This window comes from Coccinella septempunctata, chromosome 2 (assembly GCF_907165205.1).
Source record: "Coccinella septempunctata chromosome 2, icCocSept1.1, whole genome shotgun sequence".
In the NCBI taxonomy this organism is placed as follows: domain Eukaryota; kingdom Metazoa; phylum Arthropoda; class Insecta; order Coleoptera; family Coccinellidae; genus Coccinella; species Coccinella septempunctata.
Genome location: NC_058190.1, coordinates 5,901,898 through 5,925,173, shown reverse-complemented (window position 1 = coordinate 5,925,173; position 23,276 = coordinate 5,901,898). Strand labels below are relative to the sequence as shown.

Below are 23,276 nucleotides of genomic sequence, written 5' to 3'. Positions count from 1 at the left end.
TGTCAGATTCCTTCGAAAATGCAAACAAAATCGTTACTTGTTCATACTTGAGCGTGTCAGATTTTCATACAGATGGTTAATCTTGGTGTTGCAGACGTGTTGACTCATTAATCTGACACTAAGCTGGGGAGGTTTTCTTAATCTGACAGTTTGAAGATGATAACAAGGCATTTTAAAAAAAATATCTGCCTTCCTGTATCTCTAATCGTTTCTGTATTGCTTATGAAAGCTATAGATAATAAAATTCTATACAACTTTTGTCTGAAGTAATTTTAAAAGGATAAGTGATTTTTGTACTCACTGGATATATTCTTTATTTGAAATTCACTCTTCTAGTTTCGCCATCCAGGCATCATCAGGAGTTCTAGAAGATTAATTTTACAATAGTCAATAAAATTCTTCACAGTAATTAAAATACAAAGTAATCTTACTTGTCAATAAGTATTCACACTGAAAACATCTCCGAAAAAAGACATTCACAAACAAAACAAAGCGACTGAAAAACTTTTAGAATTGTCGAGAAAGTACTGATTTTGGGGTTATGTCCTCAGATTATGGTTAGTCACAGAAAAACAAAACAACTTGTCACTTAAATCATAGAGTCAATTTTCTTCCAATTATTTGGATTCAAATTAAATTTTCGAAAATGGGTTTGTATGAGAGATTGGTTTCAGTCAGGTTATTCAGACAAAGGGTTGCGTTTTTCTTCAAGTTTTTCTTTATTTCATAATTTCAAGTATATCCAACTTTATGTAACAACTGTATGTCCTCTTTTTTGTCAAATTCATGTTTAGTTGATTTCAAATGGTTCCCAAATGCACTCTTTTCATTATAATTTTTTATATGTTCCTTTATTCTGGTGTTCAGTGACCTATATGTTTTTCCAATGTAGAAAGCATCACATGTTTTACATTTCAGTTTGTACACTACGTTTTTCTGTGACATTGGAGTTTTGTCTTTGCAATTTATTATATGGGAATGCAATCAATTTTCGGCCTTAAAAGCTATTTTCAAGTTCTCCCTATCGAATGCTCTTGCAATTTTATAGCTGATTTCATTGTAGAATGGCAAAGAAAATCTAAACTATGTTGTGTTCTCTTTCTCTTGAAGTAATTTTACATACTCTTGATAAAAAATATGAAAAATTTCAGCGAATAAATATAAATAAAAAAATCTCACCAAATAAATAAAAATATTCGTCATTTAAATCTGTCCATTAATTGGAAGAAGGAATCATGGAACTGATACATGGCGTCCTGTCTCTGCTGCATTAGTTCGAGATGCCTCCTTTCTCTCTGCCTCTCGCTGATAGCAGCTTATTCCCCAAGAAACTCCATATGGCTTTTTTTTCTCCCCCTTGGGAAGCGTTAGAAGCATTGGAAGCTGATGGTGTAGGTGCTTCCAATTCGGCAACCCTTTCCGGAATAACTATTGGTTCCAGAGAGGAAGCAACTTGTACGTTACCTCTAATATTTCTGTCATAACGAAATATCTCATCTATCTCATCGAAGAATTGGAAATGAATTGCTCTTGTCCCTGACTGAGCGTTAGACATATTGTCTTTTATTTTCATTTATTTTGATTTTGGATATTTGAATTTATTGCTGCATTGCTCAGCAGTAAAATCGCCATTCATCTCCCTATTTATCATAAGCCACATCTTCTCGTTCCTTTTTGTTGGGGATTTGAATAAGTTCTGCTTCTCTCTGAAGAGATGACTTCATGACATCCATCACCCCTAGACAAGGATCTCCAGTTCTAAAATTCAGTTTCAATTACGATCTATGCATCAAGAATGCTTGGAACTGTATGCATATAATATCATTGAAGAACCTACCTCTTGATGATCCGATCCTCTTATACATAAAAATATACACAAATCACAAATTTTTATTCAGAAACAGGAAAAGGCCAATTCATCACTTTAAAAATACGCACAAGCTAAGTTCCATTTGTGTTCACACTAGCTTACAAAACCAAAAAAAAACGAATGAAGGAAAATATCACTGAAATTCAAGAATAACATAATATATACATAAAAAAAGAACTTTATTAAATACATAAAATAAATAAAAACAAAACAAAAATATACACAAATTTTTGCAAATTTTTTACAAGAAAGAGGAAAAGGCCCCTTTATTCTCCATCAGAATCTTCTTCCTGCCTCTTCCTCTTTCTTGTGAAAAATTGCTCCATAATATTGAGGAGCTTCTCCCTCTGCTCCTCTGTTTTTTTTAGATGAGCAGCAAGGACGTCGAATTGTCTTCTTTGTTCCACCTGGTGGCTCCTCAACTCCTGTAGAACCAGATCCCCTTTGTTAGTTCTGGTGGTAGGAGTATCCCTCAGGTTTTTGAACCGGTCAGTTATGGCTGGTTCCGTTCTAGTGTTGTAGCTGCAAGAAGCGCCCTCATCCATTATTGGTGCTTCTTGCACGGGCATAGGGGCCTCAGGCATGGGCTCATCCTCCAAGCTGTCCACTAAATGTTTGGGTTGAGTTTTATGCTTCTCACCTAAACACCATTCAATGCAAAATTAAAAATCAGAAAATTTCAAAATCTCTTAGTGATGAATACTAACCTAAAATTGAGTGGACCTCCTCAAAAAATGGAGGATGCTCCATGAAGGCTGCCCCTGTTGTCTTCTGGTTTCTTATGGATTTCAAGTATGACTTGGTCAAATTGGCGAATTTTTGGCGGCATCTTTCACCGCCATTCGCCCCCAACATGAATTGGTTCCTCGTCAGCTCTTCAGCTATCCCAGCCCATAGCTGTCTCTTATTATTTTTTTTATTATTGAACTGCTCCTTTTTTTGATCTCTTAATCTCAACATGAGATGTGTTGCGGCCATATCGGTATGAGTAGGTTTTTTTTTAACCAAATCACACCTTCCTCATTTGTAAAAACATTCTCCTCATCTTCTTGAAAAGCTATAAATAAAGAAAAATTTCATTTTGATACAGTAAATTCCATAATTGAGGGGTTCAAAACTGAAGTGAACCAACTCCATTCAGCCTAGTTTTGAGATGAATGGCTCAGAAGTTGTTTATCACCAATTAATTCAAAAGTGACTTCTTTAGATTTCAAAAGATTAGAATGTAAGCATATGCTTACATAAGAATAATAATAAATAAATTTCAACATACCTTCACTCTCCAAATTATCTTCAAGCTCGTCGAAATTCGATGCCTGATATTGCTGAGTTTGAAAAGCTATAAATAAAGAAAAATTTTATTTTGATACGGTAAATTCGATAATTATTCATAATTTTATTATTTCAACATACCTTCACTCTCCAAATTCTCTGCAAGCTGAGATTGAGAAATCTGGGAATAATAAAATTCCCTTGCTGCATCAGAATCTTAAAAAACAAAATACCAAGAGTGTTATTACCATTCAATAAAAGTTGGGCAGTCCCCATATCAGGCACAATAATTGTTTTGTCCTCCCCTTCTATATTGACTACTATCTGATATCTATAATTCTCCATTTTGTAAATTTTCTAACTTTCTAACTTTGCTAACGACACTTTTGTGGTACTCACCCTTGCCTCTGCTACAACCAAATGAGAAATAAACGTGGTACAGGGTAGTGGTACCCTCCATAATTCTAATCAAAGACGGTTCTTGTTTATTTACTTTTTCTTCTTATAACCTCACTTCTCCAATAACCAGAACTTTAACCCAGCTCTCGAGTATGGTTATCTCTGGTTATCTGCGGTCCAAAATGATGACGTTGAAGGGCTAATTCATGACGTCACGATATTATAACCAACAATGACCAAAAGCGCTTGAATGCAGTTGGTTATTGTTGGTAATTACCAATGATGACCAGGTTATTCGCTTGAAATCGGTTAATATCTCGGGAACAACTGCATATTGTTATGTGAACAGGTGTTTTCCACTATGAAACTATGAATAGCAACCGACCATAAATGTACCTAAAGATTACTCTAACGTGACGTGGGCCCATGTCATAATGCGCATGATTCAAAAATCTAACATCGGATTTTGCGCGGAAGCGTTCAATGTGGGAACGTGGGAATACACGTGTCAACGTCACGTCTGACTTATTTAACGTTTCCGCAAAAAATCCTATATTAGATTTTCGAATAATGCGCATTATAACTTGGGCCCACGTCAGTCAGAGTAATCTGTTGGCACCTTTAGTGACCAGCTTTTAGCATCATCACGGCCAATTTCTACCAGAGTATGGACAATTCTTAGAAGCTCAATCACAGTTTAATTTTTCACATACTTTTTCGTATCCTACCGAACAATAATTCATTTTTGTCATTTTTTTTGCTTTTCTAGGATGTTAGTCATGTTTGATGTAAAAATCGAAAAAAAGTTAATCACTTGTACAAATGTGTATTTTTTTTTTGGCTCGCTTAGGTAATTTTTCATTTTATCTGGCCCTCCCCTCAAAAAGTTTGCCCATGCCTGCCCTAGACGGTTCACGCCAATGATAACAGATATGGATGAAAATTAGCGCCACCAACAGGCTGGTATCGGTTCTAAAAAGAAACGGGAAACACTGCAAACCATTCATTGATTCAAAGCAGTTTATGGCGGGAAATTTACTCCTTAGTGAGTTTTTTTCCAATATGCTATTTAAAATCTGGAACAAAATTTTCCTGCAAATGATAAAATGTTCTGCTGATGTCGAATGAAACAAATCCAAATTAAGAAAAATATGAAGATTCATTTATTCAAAGCCAACCTTATTACAAAATAATAAAATGCAACAAAATAGAACGGATAGACTTATACTAAATTGAGATAAATAAAAATATTTAAATAATGTCTTTAATTTGTTATAGGGCCAATTCTGTAAACAACTGTTAAATTTTAAAGCATGGTTAAAAATTAAACTATCCGCTAACTTCATTTTACTATTCTGTATGCATCATAAGCTTTAAAATATTAACGGAAGACGGTTAATTTTAGCCGATATATGTTGAAATTTAAACCCTACTATAGACTAAGACTTCAAAACATTTTTGATAGTGGAAACCTCAACAAATACAACCGAATCGATTTAAATTTTAGTGAATAATATAGAAATGGCTTTGATATTTGATGTCTTATTAATGAATGAAGAAATTCGAAATCATAGGAACGCACTTAGAAAGTAAGTTAATTTTGGGGTTATGATATACTTATTATGTTACAAATCGAAATCTTTTTTAGGAAACAGTATAGGAGAATTCAAAGAAATTTGAGAGATAATTCAAATCCTTTCGAATTGCCCGATAAAATATTCACCAAGCTTTTCAGACTTGATAAAGAAACTTGTCAATTAATAATTCATTCAATATCTGAACATATGCATGATAGTCAAAGATCAACATTTGTTCCTAAACATCTCCGCATACTATGTACTTTGCATTTTCTTGGTCATGGCAGTTACCAGACACCTACAGGTCAGCTTCATCAAATTGCATTGAGTCAGCCAATGGTCAGTCGCAGTATTGCAGAAGTTACAGATCTTATAGTCAAACATTTATTACATAGGTACATTATATTTCCGGTCGGAGAAAACAGAAATAGGGTACAGGACACTTTCAATGAAAAGTTTCCTCATTTTAATGGGTTATGTGGTGTGATTGACTGCACTCATATAAAAATTATATCTCCTCCTGTTAATCATTCTGTGCACCCTGCTGCACCATATTACTGTCGCAAAGGATACTACAGCATAAATACGCAAATTATTTGTGATGCCAACAAACTAATTCTTAATATGAATGCCAGATTTCCTGGTTCAACCCACGATGCTGCAATATGGCTTAGTTCTCAAGTAAAGACCTTGCTGCGTCGAGAATATGTAAATGGAGGCAATAGCTATTTGATTAGTGATAGTGGATATCCTCTGGAACCATGGTTATAAGTACCATATGATGATCCTGCAGATAATTCACCTGAGTCAAGATTCAATACAAGTCTTTCCTCAGCACGAATTTTGATTGAGCATACCAATGGACTTCTAAAAGCAAGATTTAGATTGGGTCACAGGGCACTTCATTTTGACCCAATTCGTGCTGCAAATATAATTTATAGTTGTGGCGTCTTGCACAACTTGGCAGTTCAACATCATATAGAATTACCAGATGATGATCTAATCATAAATCCCAATTATAATGTAGCACAAAATAGACCAAATTTGAATGTTATTGAAAACCAATGGTTACAGGCTGGAATGCAAATTCGTGACAATATCACTCAACAATTTTTTGTATAATTAAATACACTGATTAAATAAAAAGGCCTCAATGAAAATATGGGTATTTTATTTTTTAAAAAGCATAAAAAATAAAAATCGCTATTCAAGACTAGGTTTAAAACAAAATATTCCTTTAGAAAAAAATCACTTTGGTTAAGACTAGTTTTGAAATAAGACTAGTAACTCATAGGAAGTAAAGCGATTATGAAAAAACAAACATAAAAAACAGAATCGCCAAACTTTCTTATAAATAAAAATACTGATTGGTTAGGACTAGCTTTTAAATAGTACACATGAATATAAAGTAAGAAAAATCGGAATTAAAAAGTCCATTAAAATCTCAAATTATTAAGAGGGCTTCTGTAGCCATTTCTTTTAGAAAATTGCTTAGCTAACTGTGAAATAGCAGCAGCCATATTATTATTAGACTGTGCTAATTCTTTCAAGCACTCCACATGAAGACTTGTTAAATCTTTCAAGGGATCTGCTCTGCTTGAATTTCTGGTTCTCTTGGTGCTCCTAACAAAATGAGTGTCCTTACTTTTTTTTTCCTCAACATGAGATGTCTCCTGAAAATGATTTTACATTGTATAAAACTACACATCATATATCTTTTTATTGATACCTGTACTGTAAATGTTTCACTTTCATTGGCATTGACATTTTCCTCATTACTTTGTTGTGATGTACTTGGAACATACTGTAAGATAATTTTTGTTATTTTACCTCAATATTCAGCAATAAAACTAAATTAAAAAAATTACCTACCTCAAATAGTATTTGTTCGTTTTCTGCACCCGTTGTAGCATCTAAAGCATAATAATAATTATTATTTTCAAGTGCAGCACTTGGTACAGCATCATCTTGAAGTCCAGCTTCCACAACATTAGGTGCTCCAAGAATAACTACTTTTGATAGTAGCGCCAGAAGTCTCTCTTCTAGTTCATCCAATTCTTTCAATTTTTTTGGCCCCCCTCCCGTTCCAGTTTTTTCATACACAAGTGCTCTGGATTTTCTTCTGACATTGGTTTTCAATTCATTAAGTGCCTGAAAGAATAATTCATGATAGTATATTACTCAAGGCTCTAGTTATTTTTTGAGATTGCAAGTACTTGCCTCTTTCCACTGCTTAACAGTTTTATTTGCCCCTGGCTCATTATTTAACATCAATGCCAGTTCCTCCCATTTCTTTTTAATAGTAGGTAGCTCTATAATTGGATGTTTGAATTTCAGCATTTCTTTATTAACTTCTAAATATGATATTAATAGCTGTTTTTGTTTTTTGGTCATTCTGGCACTTCTTGTCAATGACATTTTTATATTTATGGTATTTAATAATTGAAAACTGAAAATTATAAAAAAAAGAAAAAGGTAACCTCGGTATAGTTATTAAGCAAAAACATAATTACTTACCACAAAACTTGCTATGCCCTTAAACTTATTTTTTGAACAAATAAAAATAAGGTTATTATCTACTTTACCGCCCAGTCACCGATTTGCACAGTGATTCTGTTGCTCTGTCACTAATAAAGGTTAGAAATCATGGATCATTGATCTACTTTTCGAGTTAAATAGTTCAAATGAATCAAGTACGATTTGTCAACACTGCTTCATTCAACCACATTTAACACCACCGTTAAAATGAATGATTTTAAAGGATTCTTTAAATATTGACGTTATAGAATCGGAATTGGGTTATATTCAATTAACAGAATGTTAAAATAACATTTTTTAACGTGCCTTTAATTTTTAACCATTTCTTATAGAATTGACCCTTAAGTCTGTTAAATTGGTTCAAAGAATGAAAACAATATATTAAATTGTATTACTGACTAATGCCTGGTTTCACAAAAGTCTGATCAGAACCAACACTCGATTGACAGATCCACATCAATTTGTTTTCAATGACTGTCAATACAAAGAATTATTACAATGATTGAATGGTTATATGTCTACTATACTAAATTAATAATGCAAATCCACCACAGCTCCAATAAGTTGTGAGACCTCAGGTATGTATTGTGATACATAACTGCTGTGACCACCGATGTAATAACATCTTGCGGCATGAGCTTGTATAACGCAGTAGATTAACTGCAATGCACTGACATTGGCAGCCATGCGGAAATCCTTATGGGCAATCGTATCATACACGATGGTGCTGAGTTGTACGGCACCATAGTTACCGGCTAGTACCTGGTGAACTGCAAGCCTCGAGTACGAGTTTATGACAATGGTCGCATTCAGCGGACGAAACAGTTGCGCAACTGTTACCAAACGCTAGCGTAAACGTTCGGTGACGTATGCGCTACATTCTCAACACGTTCTGGAGCGGACACCACTTTTGGGAGCGGATTTGATTTGTGCTAGGTAGCGGTAGCGGAAAGGAGCGAAAGTTGGACTTGAACTGAGTAGGTAGTTGTTATTTAGTGTGGAAGATGCACGAGCTTGAGTTTGTTGAGGAAAATGAAATGAAAATTGATGGAAGGTAATAAAGAAGGATGTTAAATAAGTTATAGGAAATATACTAGAGCAACAAAGTAATTCGTCAGAATTCTAGGTTATGTTTTTCACAAAAAAAAAACTGACTTAACCAGCACAAGGTTAACGAAACTTAAAAAATCGGTTTGTTTACGTCTTTCCTACAGACTTCTCAACTAATCAGCTGATAGTGACAGCTCGTTGGACTGCCTTATCCTATCTCGGCTTGCCAGCGAACGTTCAACATGTTCCCGACCGCTACCGCTACCGATGGGTAGCAGAAGCGTTTTGCGCTCCGTCCGCTGAATGCGACCAATGTTAGATGGAACTTTGTCGTACGTGACTTTAGCATCAGGGTTTTGGCTAGCTGTATAGCGCTGGTTGAAGCGCCTACCTTGCTAGTTATCATAAAACTACATGTAAGTTTTCATAAACTAATAGTCAATTCCATTTACATTTACTCACCATATTGACCAGCCAATCGAATTGTTGAAGCCATCCTTTGGCTAAATATCTGAGCTGCGTTTTCAACTTTCATCTTTTTCAATTTATGTTCATCAGTTAGTTGTGGTAGAGCCTTCAAACCACCAACTCCTCTACTGTCAGTTTCATATACCTGAACAATATGATTCCATTTCGCTGCTTTATATTAGGTTGGGGAAAAAGAAATCCATTATTTTTACGTGAACTTCAAGACTTTATTTAACATGTTTTGCATTGTCCGATTTAGGTCAAATATGCACCATTTTGTTCTATAATTTGTTGCCATTTCAATGGTAGCTTCATTATGCCTCTCTCATAAAAGTCTTGGTCCTTATTAGCGAAAAACTCCAGCAATTGATTTTCACACTCTTCCCTTGATGCCAATTTCTTATCACTAAAAAAGTTTTGCAATGCAAGAAAAAGATGGTAATCGCTTGGTGCGAGGTCCGGACTGTATGGTGGATGCATCAAAACTTCCCAACCAAGCTCCTGGAGTTTCTGACGAGTCACTATAGAAGTGTGTGGCCTGGCGTTGTCCTGATGGAACACGACACCTCTTCTGTTGGCCAATTCTGGCCGTTTCTGGTCAATTGCTCTCTTCAGACGGTCCAGTTGTTGACAATAGATGTCTGAATTTAATGTTTGGCCATATGGAAGCAACTCGTAATAAATGATTCCTTTCCAATCCCACCAAACGCAAAGCAGAACCTTCCTGGCCGTTAGTCCCGGTTTGGCCACCGTCTGAGCTGCTTCACCGCGCTTTGACCACGATCGCTTTCGCATAATGTTGTCGTATGTGACCCATTTCTCATCCCCAGTCACCATCCGTTTAAGAAATGGGCCGATTTCATTACGTTTGGCCAAGGCTTCGCAGATGGAAATTCGATCCATCATGTTTTTTGGTGTTAATTGGTGTGGCACCCAAACATCAAGCTTTTTTTCAAACCCAGCTTTGTGCAAATGGTTTAAAACTGTTTTGTGGTCGATCTTTAACTCCTGGGCGATGCTACGACTACTAACATGCCGGTCCACTTCGATGATTTCAGTGACTTTGTCCACATTTTCGACGACGGGCCTGCCTGTGCGAGGGGCATCCTTAACGTCAGAAATACCCGAACGGAATCGACGAAACCAAAATTGCGCGTAATTAGCTGTTACAGTATCGGGACCATAAACACTATTCACATTTTCAGCCTCCTGACTTGCATTTTCGCCCTTATCAAAGAAAAACTGTAAAATGTACCGAATTTTCTCTTTGTTGACTTCCATCTTTAACGCCGTGTAACTCAGAACTGAATGGACAAAACAAAAAACTGCAAACGAATTCTTTTAGTGCGAACTGTTACCTTGACAACGAGCATAAATTTGAAATTGTTTGATCGATAATTTACGAGATATCGATCACTACAGCCATCTACCGAAAAAATAATGGATTTCTTTTTCCCCAACCTAATATATGTTTTTTTTATAAGTTAAATCTTTTTTTATGAAGTTATTCCTTAATTCTTTCAATAAATGTGGAGGGTCAAAAATTGGGTATATCCTGAAATCACCTACTTCAAATGATCCATTCCGATAAGCACCTATATTGCTCTGTCTCAAATACTTTTCTCTTGTTTCTTGTATTAGTTGATTCAGTGTGCTCGCATTGTACTGATCACAAATCACCGAGATTGGTTTGAGACCTATATCAAGCAGCTTTTGTACAATTTGAACCAATAAATGTTTTATTTGTACAGTTGTTGCACCACCCTTACTCGAGAAGTGATATGTAATAGGTGATTTCCACTGCTTTTTTATTCCTCTGATCATAAATAAAACATGGTCCGCTAAATTACTTCCTCTCACATTTTCTCCCATATCTTCGAATACCTCTATACAGCCAGAATGTTCATGGAAATGGAAACTGGGCATGATGGACATTTCATCGAGAAGAATTGTAACATATCTTTCAGAAGAATTCATTTCTGCTGTCAATTCTTGTAGGGACTTAAAAATTACTAATGTCAGTTTAAAGAAAACTTATAATTTGAGTATATTTTATCTTAGAGCTGGTAGAGCGCTTTCGGCTAGTTAGCCATCATCAGTACCGTTGTCCTAAAATAAACACAAAGTGCCCTAAATTAAACACAAAGTGCCCACAGAGTGCAAAGTCATACATAAAATGGGTCTGGGAAAATGTACCACTATAAAAATGAAGGTTTTAAAACGACCTAGTCGACTATACATAGAAACAATTATCAACAAAATTACATCATTCACACCTGACCCTCCAACAAGTTGTGACAGAAGTCTAGTCAGGGTAGACTTACTCGGCAGTATGAATATTTTTGAAAGTACTCTATAGGATTTTGCACTTTGTTTAAACAAAATTAAAGCCAGCAATTTTTTATTAAGAGTAAATCGTCGAAGGTTTTTTGACTTCTCACATTCTCTCAGCTGACACTGAATGAAAATAGAAGTCAAACTGTTTAATATAGTACTTCCAAGATGGTTTTTACTGAATTTTTCAGCATCAAACAGTCTACGCCTGGACGATTTCTTCCTATTTTTTTCCATTTTATATTTTTTATGAAATTTCTGCATTGACTTATACATTTACTTTTTTTAGGAGTCTTAAGGTTATATATTTGGTGACGTTTCGTAGATTCTTAACTGCTTCTTCATACCTACGAAATTGAAATAAAATAATAAAACTATTATGTTACACAATTACACAAACAAAGAAATAATCACCTCTATATGCGAAAAGTAACCAGATTTCAAATTCCCAATGATTAAAATCATAATACAATGAATATGTTAACGGCGTGCAGACAATTATTGAATTCTGAAAAAGTACACCTCCTGCCCGGAGGTGTACTTTTTCAGAATTCAATAATTGTCTGCACGCCGTTAACATATTCATTGTATTTAATTTTCAGACATTAACTCCACTTCTCAATTAAAATCATAATTAATTCAATAACAAGAGCATCAAAAACTAAGTAAACAATCCACCACAACCTATAACAGGAGACGAATTCATAAATAAAACATGGGATTATTGTCAAATGTCAATCACCAAAATTTCTCTTCAAGTATTTGTCCAGTCCGTCTATAACTGCCTGGAATCTTCATTTTTTTACAACATTTTTTTCTGAAGAAAATTCGACTTGGAGAATTCTTCGAGATAGGGAAGTTCGAGTTAGGGGAGCCCCACAGTAATTATTACATTGATGTTTGCTTATAACGAACATCATAAAATGAACATGAGGAGATAAATTAAATCATGGAAGGATTGAATCTATCTCCTCCTTCTATGGTATTTTCCTTCCCATCTTCATGATGGGATGCCATCTTCATGATGGGATCAGAACAACATTGTAAACTCATTTTACCACAAAGAATTTTGTTTGCTGTTCCAATGTAGAAAAGCAAAATTAATTTAACGCTAAATTCAATAAATCCTTATGTTCAGAACAATACAATATTACAAGATTTTCCTCAGACAAGTCGTTGATAATTCTCTTTTTAATGTTGAATGTGTTAATTCTATTCGGAATAGCATTGAATACTTGTTGAGAAAACTCATGAAAAATAGTAATACATGTCCTGGGATGGATTCAGCATTCGGCAATTAGCATAGAATTTTCGCTTAGATGAGGGCATTTGCGGGAATATGCCTCTATTATTTCCGAACATTCAAGACAATTACTAATATTTTTTTAAATTTTTTTCATCGAGTATCCAACCACATAAGGGGTTGCCAGATCTCTATCAACGTCCAAATTTCATTGATTCATTGAACGACCATTGATACTATCCAAAAGTCATCGAAAAAAAGTATAGCGTCAGTAGTTTCAGAAGCAGAGGAATGAAGATAGTATAATAATTAGATGAAGTTGGCAGATGTTTGCTTACTGTTGCCATCAAATTCATGACAGTACCTACGGTCCGACTGAAAACTTGGCCAGCACACTTAACTTTCATTTTTTTAATTTTATGTGTTAAGACATGTTCCTCTCACAGCTTGGGCACAGAACTGAATCTATTAAATTTGTCTATATTGTACAAATCAAATAGATATAGATGAACAATTTCTTGTTTATCTATAAGAAATCTTTGATATCTGTTCTCAACTCCATTCATCAAGCAGTATTCTTTTGTTTGGTGCAGCAGTCTATTTACTGCTGCAACATTTGTTGCTCTTTGGTCAGATATTCTTGCAACAATGTGTTCCCAAACTTTCAAATATTTGAGAATTGATGCCACACTAAAACGGAATGATACTAAGTAAATTCGTTAGCGTGCGTTTTGAAGGTAAACTGAATATCCTAGATAGATATCTATATCCTCTCCCACCTTGTTTATATAAGGAAAGGGCAAACATTTTGTCGTCAAGAGAAACCGACGAACCCTTTTGTCTAATTTCTGGTTGGCTTGTTGTGATAAGAAAAATTGCAATGTTGTTCTGTTTACATTGTTGAGTTTCTCAACTAAATTCGAATTCTTCAAGGCCTTCATTGTCCCCTTCAAGGCTGTGTTTGTAATTTTTACGTATTCATTATGAGTGAAGACCGGAAGAAACGTCGATGTTTGAAAACAAATCTGTATAACGGGAGATCTTCACTTTTATTGGAATTGAAATCAGTATAAAAACTTTACACCCGCATGTCGCCTACGGATTTTGAATATCTATTTAATTTGATTGGACCCAAAATATCGAGACAACCTACTATAATGAGATGTGCAACATCACCGCAAGATAGACTGGCTGTAACATTAAGATATTTGGCAGCTGGAGATTCATATTTTAGCTTACAGTGTACCTTCAGAATTTCAAAACAGTCAATATCTTGTATTGTACCAGAAGTTTGCGGAGCACTAACAGAGGCATTGAAAGAAAACATAAAGGTGAATTTATATATTTTTATTTTCAACAAAATCAAACGAGGCCATTTGCATTCTCAGAATCTGGAATTGATATTTGTGAACACTTAAAAATATATGAAACAAAATAAATAAAGTATGTCAACATAAAAAATAAAAAATATTTCAAAACAAATTTCAACGTACAAAAATATCATTCAGAATCTGAATTATATGACACATTATAAATATTGATTGGGTGGACTCTGAAAAGGAAACGATATGATTCAGACGGGTTGGTAAAATGAAACCTTGTTGAAGCTGCTGCATATCCGCCATAATTGACAGGATATGTCGATGAACTGGAATTCTGTAACTGTTTATATCAAGGTTCATATTCATATTCTTTCGTCTACTTTAAAAATTATATCCATTATTGATCTTTGGACGTCAATTCTGGTTCTATTATCGTATTTTTGCATTTTGCTGCAGATAAAATTTGTGAATGAACTTGTCTCATTGTCAACCTTAGGGGCGTCGCTTTGTGATTGTGATGTAGAAGCAAAAGTCTTGAGAACTGTTAGAGCTTCAGAGAGCATATATACGCATTTTTTTTTTATTTTCGTCGACTTCCTTTCTTTTTGTAGAGGGTGAAAATTCCGAATTGTGAGCATTTTCAGTGCTTGTAGATGCTCTTTCTTCATGTTCCTTTACTATCTGAAGCAAAAAGAATCTCTATTTGCTGGCTTGCACGAAATCTGTATTTCTTTTATTCTCAGAACGATTCAGCAAATTGGTTTTACATATTTCACAATTTTTTATGGATGTATTTCTTAGAATAATTCTACAGATTGATGTAAACGAGGGTACATCTGGTGAGTCTTGTCCGCTTATTGGGGGCTATACTCTGTGTCGGGAGGGGTACTGTAATTGTTTCTTTGTGTGGAGGAAGATTTTAAATTGTCTAAACAACGACTCTCTGTTTTATCTTCCTCACAGTTAGATCCCCAGGAATGCATGACATGAAATTATTAATAATTAAAGTTTTGAATGATGAAATAAAGTGTTCAATATTTGGGTTCGTATTCCTTACTCCACGTGCTCTAATATACCCAAAAAAGTTTTCTAAACAATCTTGATTGAAAGTCTCAGTGAGATTATATTCAAAGTGATAATCTTCGAAGTGGGCACCACAACGGATCTTTTCTTTCGGGGGCAACAAAATGATATACTGTTGAAAATTTGCATCGCCTGCTCCCAACATTTTGTTTTGTCAGAATACTAACCGCCCTCTTCAAGGGTTTGGCAGTGGATGTCAAAGCACTGGATACATTCAACGAATAACATCAAATAGCTCATCCAAGAAAAGTATAAAGTCAGCAGTTCGGTAGCCTCTCTGGGAAGCTGAAGCGGATGCTTGATTTCTAAAAAGGAAAATAATAAATTTATTGTATCATTATGTTTGAAAAAAATACTTACCCCATTGAGCATGCATCTTCATTCTTGCCCTACTGGCTTCATGGTTTTTATTATCTGACCTGGCCGAAAACCTGGCACGCATAACTATATAGAAATCTATAATTTTTTTGTCAGCTCTACTTTGTGCGAATCACATCCAACTAGCTGCACTATTTGTTTCTCAATTTGCTCTGCAATTTTCTCCCTTCATTTTTCTGCAAATATACCCAGAAATGTATGCCTGTGCTGCATCACTTGTATTCGATCTATTGTACATATGATCAACATGTTCCTCTCCTCCACGTTCTACATCTTTTTCCAACATGAAATCAAGCTTTTGCAGCCATGCATTTCTGGATACATCTGGCCTGTTTACCGTATCTTTACATTCTATTATTGACTTTAAAATCGTAATGCCTTCCACTTTGCATCCTTTTGGAGGTCTTATCGATGGGAAGCATGACGCAATACGGTAAACTTGAGCGAACATTTGGGGATCAGGATGATCATTGCCACCACAAGAATATCTCATGACAGGAAAAAAAATTATGAAAAAATAACATTTCATTGATAAAAGTGCCATCTATATTCCATCTACGATCAATATGTTGAACAGATTACCTCTAAAGGATCTTGAGAAATCGTTGCGGTCATCAAATATTCGTACCTACACTCTAAATTCAGTATATTTACTTATCCAGTGTAGCTTCAAGGGTAACCTTGAACTCATTTTTTGTACTGTTAAAGATGGGCAGAGGGGTAAGTGCCTCCCAATCATCCAGAAATTTCAAAAAATCGAGAATGGTCTGCAAGTGATTGACATATTTTCAGAAAAATTTGCATGAATAATGCAAAAACAATTTGAGAAAAGTCAGCTACTGACTGGAGGCTACAGACTCCTCATAATACTGACACAATTTCATAAAACCACAAACTATATTACATGATTTATTGTTACCTGTCCCTGTTTGCAACCTTCTTGAACTCTCATAGCATTCATAGGTGTGCGAGAAGATATAGCCTCACTGAATTTATCAATTAGTTTGATAAATTTTTGAGTTGGGGCTGAATCTTACAACTTTTCGCATGTTTTCTCATAATACTCCATTGCCACAGCCACTTCGTGTCCAAAGATCTATAGAAATAATTACATATAAATTATTATTAATAATGATTTTATATTATAAACTTAGACACACTTGAGTTGCAAGAGGGACATTCATCTTTTGAAAACCCTTAGGATTGACATGTGCTGGTGACAACTTAGGTGCTATCTTCAAATTCGGCTGCTGATACTTCTCTTCTTGGAGGACAGCTTCCCAATGATTTTTTTTTACTATCCCATATGGTGTCTAAAAGAAGAAGTGTCTAATCAAAATATCAGCTAATAAATATCATAATCTTATTATAATATTTCTTCAGAACCTTACATCCACAGCACCGATTGATGGGATATTGTGATAAGAAAACGCTTACCTTGAATTCGTCAAAATTTTCTTTTACTATTTCATTTCTGAAACATTTCAACAATTGGTTCAAATCTGATATCATCCACAGTTTCTGGTTCTCATTGCATGAGTGCTCACAACTAATATCGTCCACACCTCTCTATTCCATGTTGCCCCATCTGTAACAACAGCATCCACATGGAGTCCACTTACTTCTAGTAGGAGTATGCATTCCAACATTAATTTGTGGAGGGGGACACTAGCACACGCACTTCTAGATAAGAAACACCCCAGAGACTGTGTCCACCTTTTTCGAAATGGTACAAATTTAAACACCAAGGCATGATCAGCCGGTTTATTTTTCAAATCTTGGGGTGTATGCTGTCCTAAATCTACAAAACCATTATATTTCATTGATTCAGAATCAAAAGAGATGTTCTCAGTGAGTTTCATCTCATCCACTTCGTTTTTCTGAAGCAATAAAATTTTTAGTTTTTTCCCTCAATCCATCAAAAGTTGAGGATTGAAACCCATAAGCTGAGCAGCTTATTTTTTTTATATAAGTATTTAATGTAGCCAGGGATGGAAGAGGCAATATTTTTCTTGTCCCCAACAGTTGGTAAGTGCTCCTACTCTTCATACGAATGAGCATACACTCATAGATCCACTCCAAAGTGTGACGTCGACCTTTGTTGTTCTTCTTTTTCGACGCTTCAAAGCAGGACTTTACAATTGTCTGAAGTTCTGCAGGTAAATCCTGTATAGCATTCTGAAATATATATATACATATATATATGCAGTTTTTCTAGCACAGTCACCTTTTGATTTCAAAATCTCTTCTTTCAATTGAATTTTCTGGAATCATACGTTAATATATTTATGTGAAAGCCACTGAACTAAAGATGCTACTTGCATTGCCCTACATATTTTCAGATACCACAGGTATCAAAAGAAGACACGATACTTAAAATTCAAAATTTCTATTTAAGACCTTACATGAATAATAACAAGCTGAGAAAACCTACATTGTACATGAAATAGTATAAGTATAAACAACTGTTACTACTACTACTACTAGTTAAGACATTATTCAATAAAAAAAAAAACAATTTTATGATTTCATGTGATGCTATGATGAACAATAAATTATGAATAACACATTCTATGGGGTCTCTATAAATTAAACTTATATCTGCCATTACTCAGAGAGCTAGCCAATATCTTCTAGCTGCAGAATACTGTGGTTTCATCCTCTCCGAGCTGGGAACATCCACACTGCAATGTTACAATAATTGATAGAGACCATAAAGTAAAGAAATAAATATGATCTAGTACTCACTTTTTTCTGTAAACGATTACATTGTTTCCGCGTACTACCCTTCTTACGCTTAAATATAATACATTTTTCCTGGACACTATTGCTACCCTTTCTATCATTGAGTTTCCTTCGCAGGACTCGACATGATTGACATCGAGTATTCTGACACGTCCAAAGTCAAATTTACCCATTTGAAATTAAAATTAGTTAAGTCTGAATTTCTTAAAACTAATAAAAAGGAACTATATTAAAATTCTGGCTCAGTCCGGGTCAGGTCACGGTACCTTACCCCATAGATTGCTATGTGGCAAAAGTAAAAAGAATGCTTCGTCAATTGGTGTATTACAACACAATTCAACTTTACCAATATATAAATGGAGTCAATAATCTACAAAACTTGCTAAAGACAAGCATCAAAATTTGGAAGAATGACTGCACGAAGACTTCTCTCATCATTGCCAGAATTATCAAATTGAAAACGTATCAAACAGAATGAAAAATTTATGTAACAGATGAGACATTCACGACCGAGATAAGTCCTTCATTTTTTTTTTACAAAAAGTATCACCGTTGCTTGTCCAACATTCAGTCTTCTTCCCATTATTTCGATTTTTCAAGTTAATAATACTCTGGCTGTATTGTGAATCTCTCGTCGTTGAATATCGAATTTGTATTCAACATTATACTATATCAGAATAATTGTGCATTATATAACACATTGCAAATTGGTTGATTCTTATTGTTTGCCTAATTATCTTGTAATTGATTTCTTACCTGTTCAATGTAATAAACCAATCAAATTCAAGTATTTTTCTGCCACCTTGTTCTCTACAGGACAGTTTTATCCTGACCCAACCCGGATTGAGCTTTAATCGTGATAGTGTGAATATATTTTTACTATCTTTGAATTTATTGTTAGTAACATTTATTTTATGTGAACTAGATACCTAATTTGTAAAAGTAACGCGGCATTTCCTGCATACTTCTTGGAATAACTTCGATTCAAAATTTCCTCTCTGGGAAGCTGAAGCGGGTGCTTGATTTCTAAAAAGGAAAATAGTAAATTTATTATATCATTGTGTTTGAAAAGAATACATACCCCAGTGAGAAATGAGCATCATCATCGACCCCACAGAGTGGCTGAATACCTGACAACACAGCTTGACTTTCATTTTCTTGATTTTTCTAGGTATCACATGTGCATTGGTTCAGAAACATTTAAATCACAAAATTTCTGGACATGCTCTCACTTTGCAATTTTTTTTCCATTTATATTGAAATTGGCGTCCTTAGTTTATAAATTTTTCCTCAACCCTTTAAATAGATGAGGTGTGTCGAACAATGGAACTATTTCCTTATTTTTGTCAAGAAATCCCATATATCTATCTTCCATAGCATTTCTAATGCAAATTTCTTTTCTTTCTTCTAACAATAATTTGAGAGCAGCCTGATTATTGCTTCCTTGGTCACATATGGTGACTATAACTTCTAAACCTATACTTTGACATTTTCCTCAACCCTTCAAATAGATGAGGTGTGTCGAACAATGGAACTTTTTCCTTATTATTGACAAGAAATCCAATATATCTATCTTCCATAGCATTTCTAATGCAAATTTCTTTTCTTTCTTCTAACAATAGTTTGATAGCAGCCTGATTATTGCTTCCTTGGTCACATATGGTGACTATAACTTCTAAACCTATACTTTGACATTTTCCTCAACCCTTCAAATAGATGAGGTGTGTCGAAGAATGGAACTTTTTCCTTATTATTGACAAGAAATCCAATATATCTATCTTCCATAGCATTTCTAATGCAAATTTCTTTTCTTTCTTCTAACAATAGTTTGATAGCAGCCTGATTATTGCTTCCTTGGTCACATATGGTGACTATAATTTCTAAACCTATACTTTGACATTTGTCAACCCTTCAAATAGATGAGGTGTGTCGAACAATGGAACTTTTTCCTTATTATTGACAAGAAATCCAATATATCTATCTTCCATAGCATTTCTAATGCAAATTTCTTTTCTTTCTTCTAACAATAGTTTGATAGCAGCCTGATTATTGCTTCCTTGGTCACATATGGTGACTATAACTTCTAAACCTATACTTTGACATTTTCCTCAACCCTTCAAATAGATGAGGTGTGTCGAACAATGGAACTTTTTCCTTATTATTGACAAGAAATCCAATATATCTATCTTCCATAGCATTTCTAATGCAAATTTCTTTTCTTTCTTCTAACAATAGTTTGATAGCAGCCTGATTATTGCTTCCTTGGTCACATATGGTGACTATAATTTCTAAACCTATACTTTGACATTTTCGTCAACCCTTCAAATAGATGAGGTGTGTCGAACAATGGAACTTTTTCCTTATTATTGACAAGAAATCCAATATATCTATCTTCCATAGCATTTCTAATGCAAATTTCTTTTCTTTCTTCTAACAATAGTTTGATAGCAGCCTGATTATTGCTTCCTTGGTCACATATGGTGACTATAACTTCTAAACCTATACTTTGACATTTTCCTCAACCCTTCAAATAGATGAGTTGTGTCGAACAATGGAACTTTTTCCTTATTATTGACAAGAAATCCAATATATCTATCTTCCATAGCATTTCTAATGCAAATTTCTTTTCTTTCTTCTAACAATAGTTTGATAGCAGCCTGATTATTGCTTCCTTGGTCACATATGGTGACTATAACTTCTAAACCTATACTTTGACATTTTCCTCAACCCTTCAAATAGATGAGGTGTGTCGAACAATGGAACTTTTTCCTTATTATTGACAAGAAATCCAATATATCTATCTTCCATAGCATTTCTAATGCAAATTTCTTTTCTTTCTTCTAACAATAGTTTGATAGCAGCCTGATTATTGCTTCCTTGGTCACATATGGTCACTATAACTTCTAATCCTATACTTTGACATTTTCCTTAACCCTTCAAATAGATGAGGTGTGTCGAACAATGGAACTTTTTCCTTATTATTGACAAGAAATCCAATATATCTATCTTCCATAGCATTTCTAATGCAAATTTCTTTTCTTTCTTCTAACAATAGTTTGATAGCAGCCTGATTATTGCTTCCTTGGTCACATATGGTGACTATAACTTCTAAACCTATACTTTGACATTTTCCTCAACCCTTCAAATAGATGAGTTGTGTCGAACAATGGAACTTTTTCCTTATTATTGACAAGAAATCCAATATATCTATCTTCCATAGCATTTCTAATGCAAATTTCTTTTCTTTCTTCTAACAATAGTTTGATAGCAGCCTGATTATTGCTTCCTTGGTCACATATGGTGACTATAACTTCTAAACCTATACTTTGACATTTTCCTCAACCCTTCAAATAGATGAGGTGTGTCGAACAATGGAACTTTTTCCTTATTATTGACAAGAAATCCAATATATCTATCTTCCATAGCATTTCTAATGCAAATTTCTTTTCTTTCTTCTAACAATAGTTTGATAGCAGCGTGATTATTGCTTCCTTGGTCACATATGGTGACTATAACTTCTAAACCTATACTTTGACATTTTCCTCAACCCTTCAAATAGATGAGGTGTGTCGAACAATGGAACTTTTTCCTTATTATTGACAAGAAATCCAATATATCTATCTTCCATAGCATTTCTAATGCAAATTTCTTTTCTTTCTTCTAACAATAATTTGAGAGCAGCCTGATTATTGCTTCCTTGGTCACATATGGTGACTATAACTTCTAAACCTATACTTTGACATTTTCCTCAACCCTTCAAATAGATGAGGTGTGTCGAACAATGGAACTTTTTCCTTATTATTGACAAGAAATCCAATATATCTATCTTCCATAGCATTTCTAATGCAAATTTCTTTTCTTTCTTCTAACAATAGTTTGATAGCAGCCTGATTATTGCTTCCTTGGTCACATATGGTGACTATAACTTCTAAACCTATACTTTGACATTTTCCTCAACCCTTCAAATAGATGAGGTGTGTCGAAGAATGGAACTTTTTCCTTATTATTGACAAGAAATCCAATATATCTATCTTCCATAGCATTTCTAATGCAAATTTCTTTTCTTTCTTCTAACAATAGTTTGATAGCAGCCTGATTATTGCTTCCTTGGTCACATATGGTGACTATAATTTCTAAACCTATACTTTGACATTTGTCAACCCTTCAAATAGATGAGGTGTGTCGAACAATGGAACTTTTTCCTTATTATTGACAAGAAATCCAATATATCTATCTTCCATAGCATTTCTAATGCAAATTTCTTTTCTTTCTTCTAACAATAGTTTGATAGCAGCCTGATTATTGCTTCCTTGGTCACATATGGTGACTATAACTTCTAAACCTATACTTTGACATTTTCCTCAACCCTTCAAATAGATGAGGTGTGTCGAACAATGGAACTTTTTCCTTATTATTGACAAGAAATCCAATATATCTATCTTCCATAGCATTTCTAATGCAAATTTCTTTTCTTTCTTCTAACAATAGTTTGATAGCAGCCTGATTATTGCTTCCTTGGTCACATATGGTGACTATAATTTCTAAACCTATACTTTGACATTTTCGTCAACCCTTCAAATAGATGAGGTGTGTCGAACAATGGAACTTTTTCCTTATTATTGACAAGAAATCCAATATATCTATCTTCCATAGCATTTCTAATGCAAATTTCTTTTCTTTCTTCTAACAATAGTTTGATAGCAGCCTGATTATTGCTTCCTTGGTCACATATGGTGACTATAACTTCTAAACCTATACTTTGACATTTTCCTCAACCCTTCAAATAGATGAGTTGTGTCGAACAATGGAACTTTTTCCTTATTATTGACAAGAAATCCAATATATCTATCTTCCATAGCATTTCTAATGCAAATTTCTTTTCTTTCTTCTAACAATAGTTTGATAGCAGCCTGATTATTGCTTCCTTGGTCACATATGGTGACTATAACTTCTAAACCTATACTTTGACATTTTCCTCAACCCTTCAAATAGATGAG

General features: G+C 34.4%; 4 protein-coding genes across 6 annotated transcripts; 1 reads left to right on the top strand and 3 right to left on the bottom strand.

Moving 5' to 3' along the window:
* Nucleotides 1–399: 399 nt before the first annotated feature.
* Nucleotides 400–3,211, bottom strand: LOC123308109. Its single transcript, XM_044890657.1, has 3 exons — nucleotides 3,144–3,211; nucleotides 2,578–2,927; nucleotides 400–2,510 (listed from the first exon to the last, which is right to left on the bottom strand). The coding sequence occupies exons 2-3, from the start codon at nucleotides 2,846–2,848 to the stop codon at nucleotides 2,137–2,139; spliced, it is 645 nt and encodes a 214-aa protein (XP_044746592.1). The 5' UTR covers nucleotides 2,849–2,927; nucleotides 3,144–3,211; the 3' UTR covers nucleotides 400–2,136.
* Nucleotides 3,212–4,810: 1,599 nt separating this feature from the next.
* Nucleotides 4,811–8,001, top strand: LOC123308106 (putative nuclease HARBI1). Of its 2 annotated transcripts, XM_044890655.1 has the most exons (3): nucleotides 4,811–5,130; nucleotides 5,190–5,712; nucleotides 7,661–8,001. In XM_044890655.1, the coding sequence occupies exons 1-3, from the start codon at nucleotides 5,063–5,065 to the stop codon at nucleotides 7,727–7,729; spliced, it is 660 nt and encodes a 219-aa protein (XP_044746590.1). In that variant the 5' UTR covers nucleotides 4,811–5,062; the 3' UTR covers nucleotides 7,730–8,001. The 2 variants fall into 2 exon arrangements, with proteins under 2 accessions (XP_044746590.1, XP_044746589.1); XM_044890654.1 differs by lacking the exon at nucleotides 7,661–8,001 and having other exon boundaries at nucleotides 5,190–5,985.
* On the bottom strand, nucleotides 6,020–7,740 carry LOC123308105. Of its 2 annotated transcripts, XM_044890653.1 has the most exons (5): nucleotides 7,636–7,740; nucleotides 7,339–7,567; nucleotides 6,991–7,269; nucleotides 6,848–6,922; nucleotides 6,021–6,791 (listed from the first exon to the last, which is right to left on the bottom strand). In XM_044890653.1, exons 2-5 carry the CDS (start codon nucleotides 7,534–7,536, stop codon nucleotides 6,555–6,557), a joined length of 789 nt encoding a protein of 262 aa, XP_044746588.1. In that variant the 5' UTR covers nucleotides 7,537–7,567; nucleotides 7,636–7,740; the 3' UTR covers nucleotides 6,021–6,554. The 2 variants fall into 2 exon arrangements, with proteins under 2 accessions (XP_044746587.1, XP_044746588.1); XM_044890652.1 differs by having other exon boundaries at nucleotides 6,020–6,791; nucleotides 7,339–7,667.
* Nucleotides 8,002–9,429: 1,428 nt separating the features above from the next.
* LOC123306363 (histone-lysine N-methyltransferase SETMAR-like) lies at nucleotides 9,430–10,455 on the bottom strand. The gene has a single exon (XM_044888330.1). It carries the CDS (start codon nucleotides 10,453–10,455, stop codon nucleotides 9,430–9,432), a length of 1,026 nt encoding a protein of 341 aa, XP_044744265.1.
* Between the last annotated feature and the right edge of the window lie 12,821 nt (nucleotides 10,456–23,276).

Excerpts from the sequence above, each read along its gene's own strand:
- LOC123308109 (XM_044890657.1), bottom strand. The coding sequence starts at position 2,848 with ATGGCCGCAACACATCTCATGTTGAGATTAAGAGATCAAAAAAAGGAG. Across the intron at positions 2,511-2,577 it reads GGAGGTCCACTCAATTTTAG|GTGAGAAGCATAAAACTCAA; the intron begins GTTAGTATTCAT and ends AATGGTGTTTAG.
- LOC123308106 (XM_044890654.1), top strand. The coding sequence starts at position 5,063 with ATGGCTTTGATATTTGATGTCTTATTAATGAATGAAGAAATTCGAAAT. Across the intron at positions 5,131-5,189 it reads CATAGGAACGCACTTAGAAA|GAAACAGTATAGGAGAATTC; the intron begins GTAAGTTAATTT and ends AATCTTTTTTAG.
- LOC123308105 (XM_044890653.1), bottom strand. The coding sequence starts at position 7,536 with ATGTCATTGACAAGAAGTGCCAGAATGACCAAAAAACAAAAACAGCTA. Across the intron at positions 7,270-7,338 it reads CTGTTAAGCAGTGGAAAGAG|GCACTTAATGAATTGAAAAC; the intron begins GCAAGTACTTGC and ends TTATTCTTTCAG. Across the intron at positions 6,923-6,990 it reads ACGAACAAATACTATTTGAG|TATGTTCCAAGTACATCACA; the intron begins GTAGGTAATTTT and ends ATTATCTTACAG.
- LOC123306363 (XM_044888330.1), bottom strand. The coding sequence starts at position 10,455 with ATGGAAGTCAACAAAGAGAAAATTCGGTACATTTTACAGTTTTTCTTT.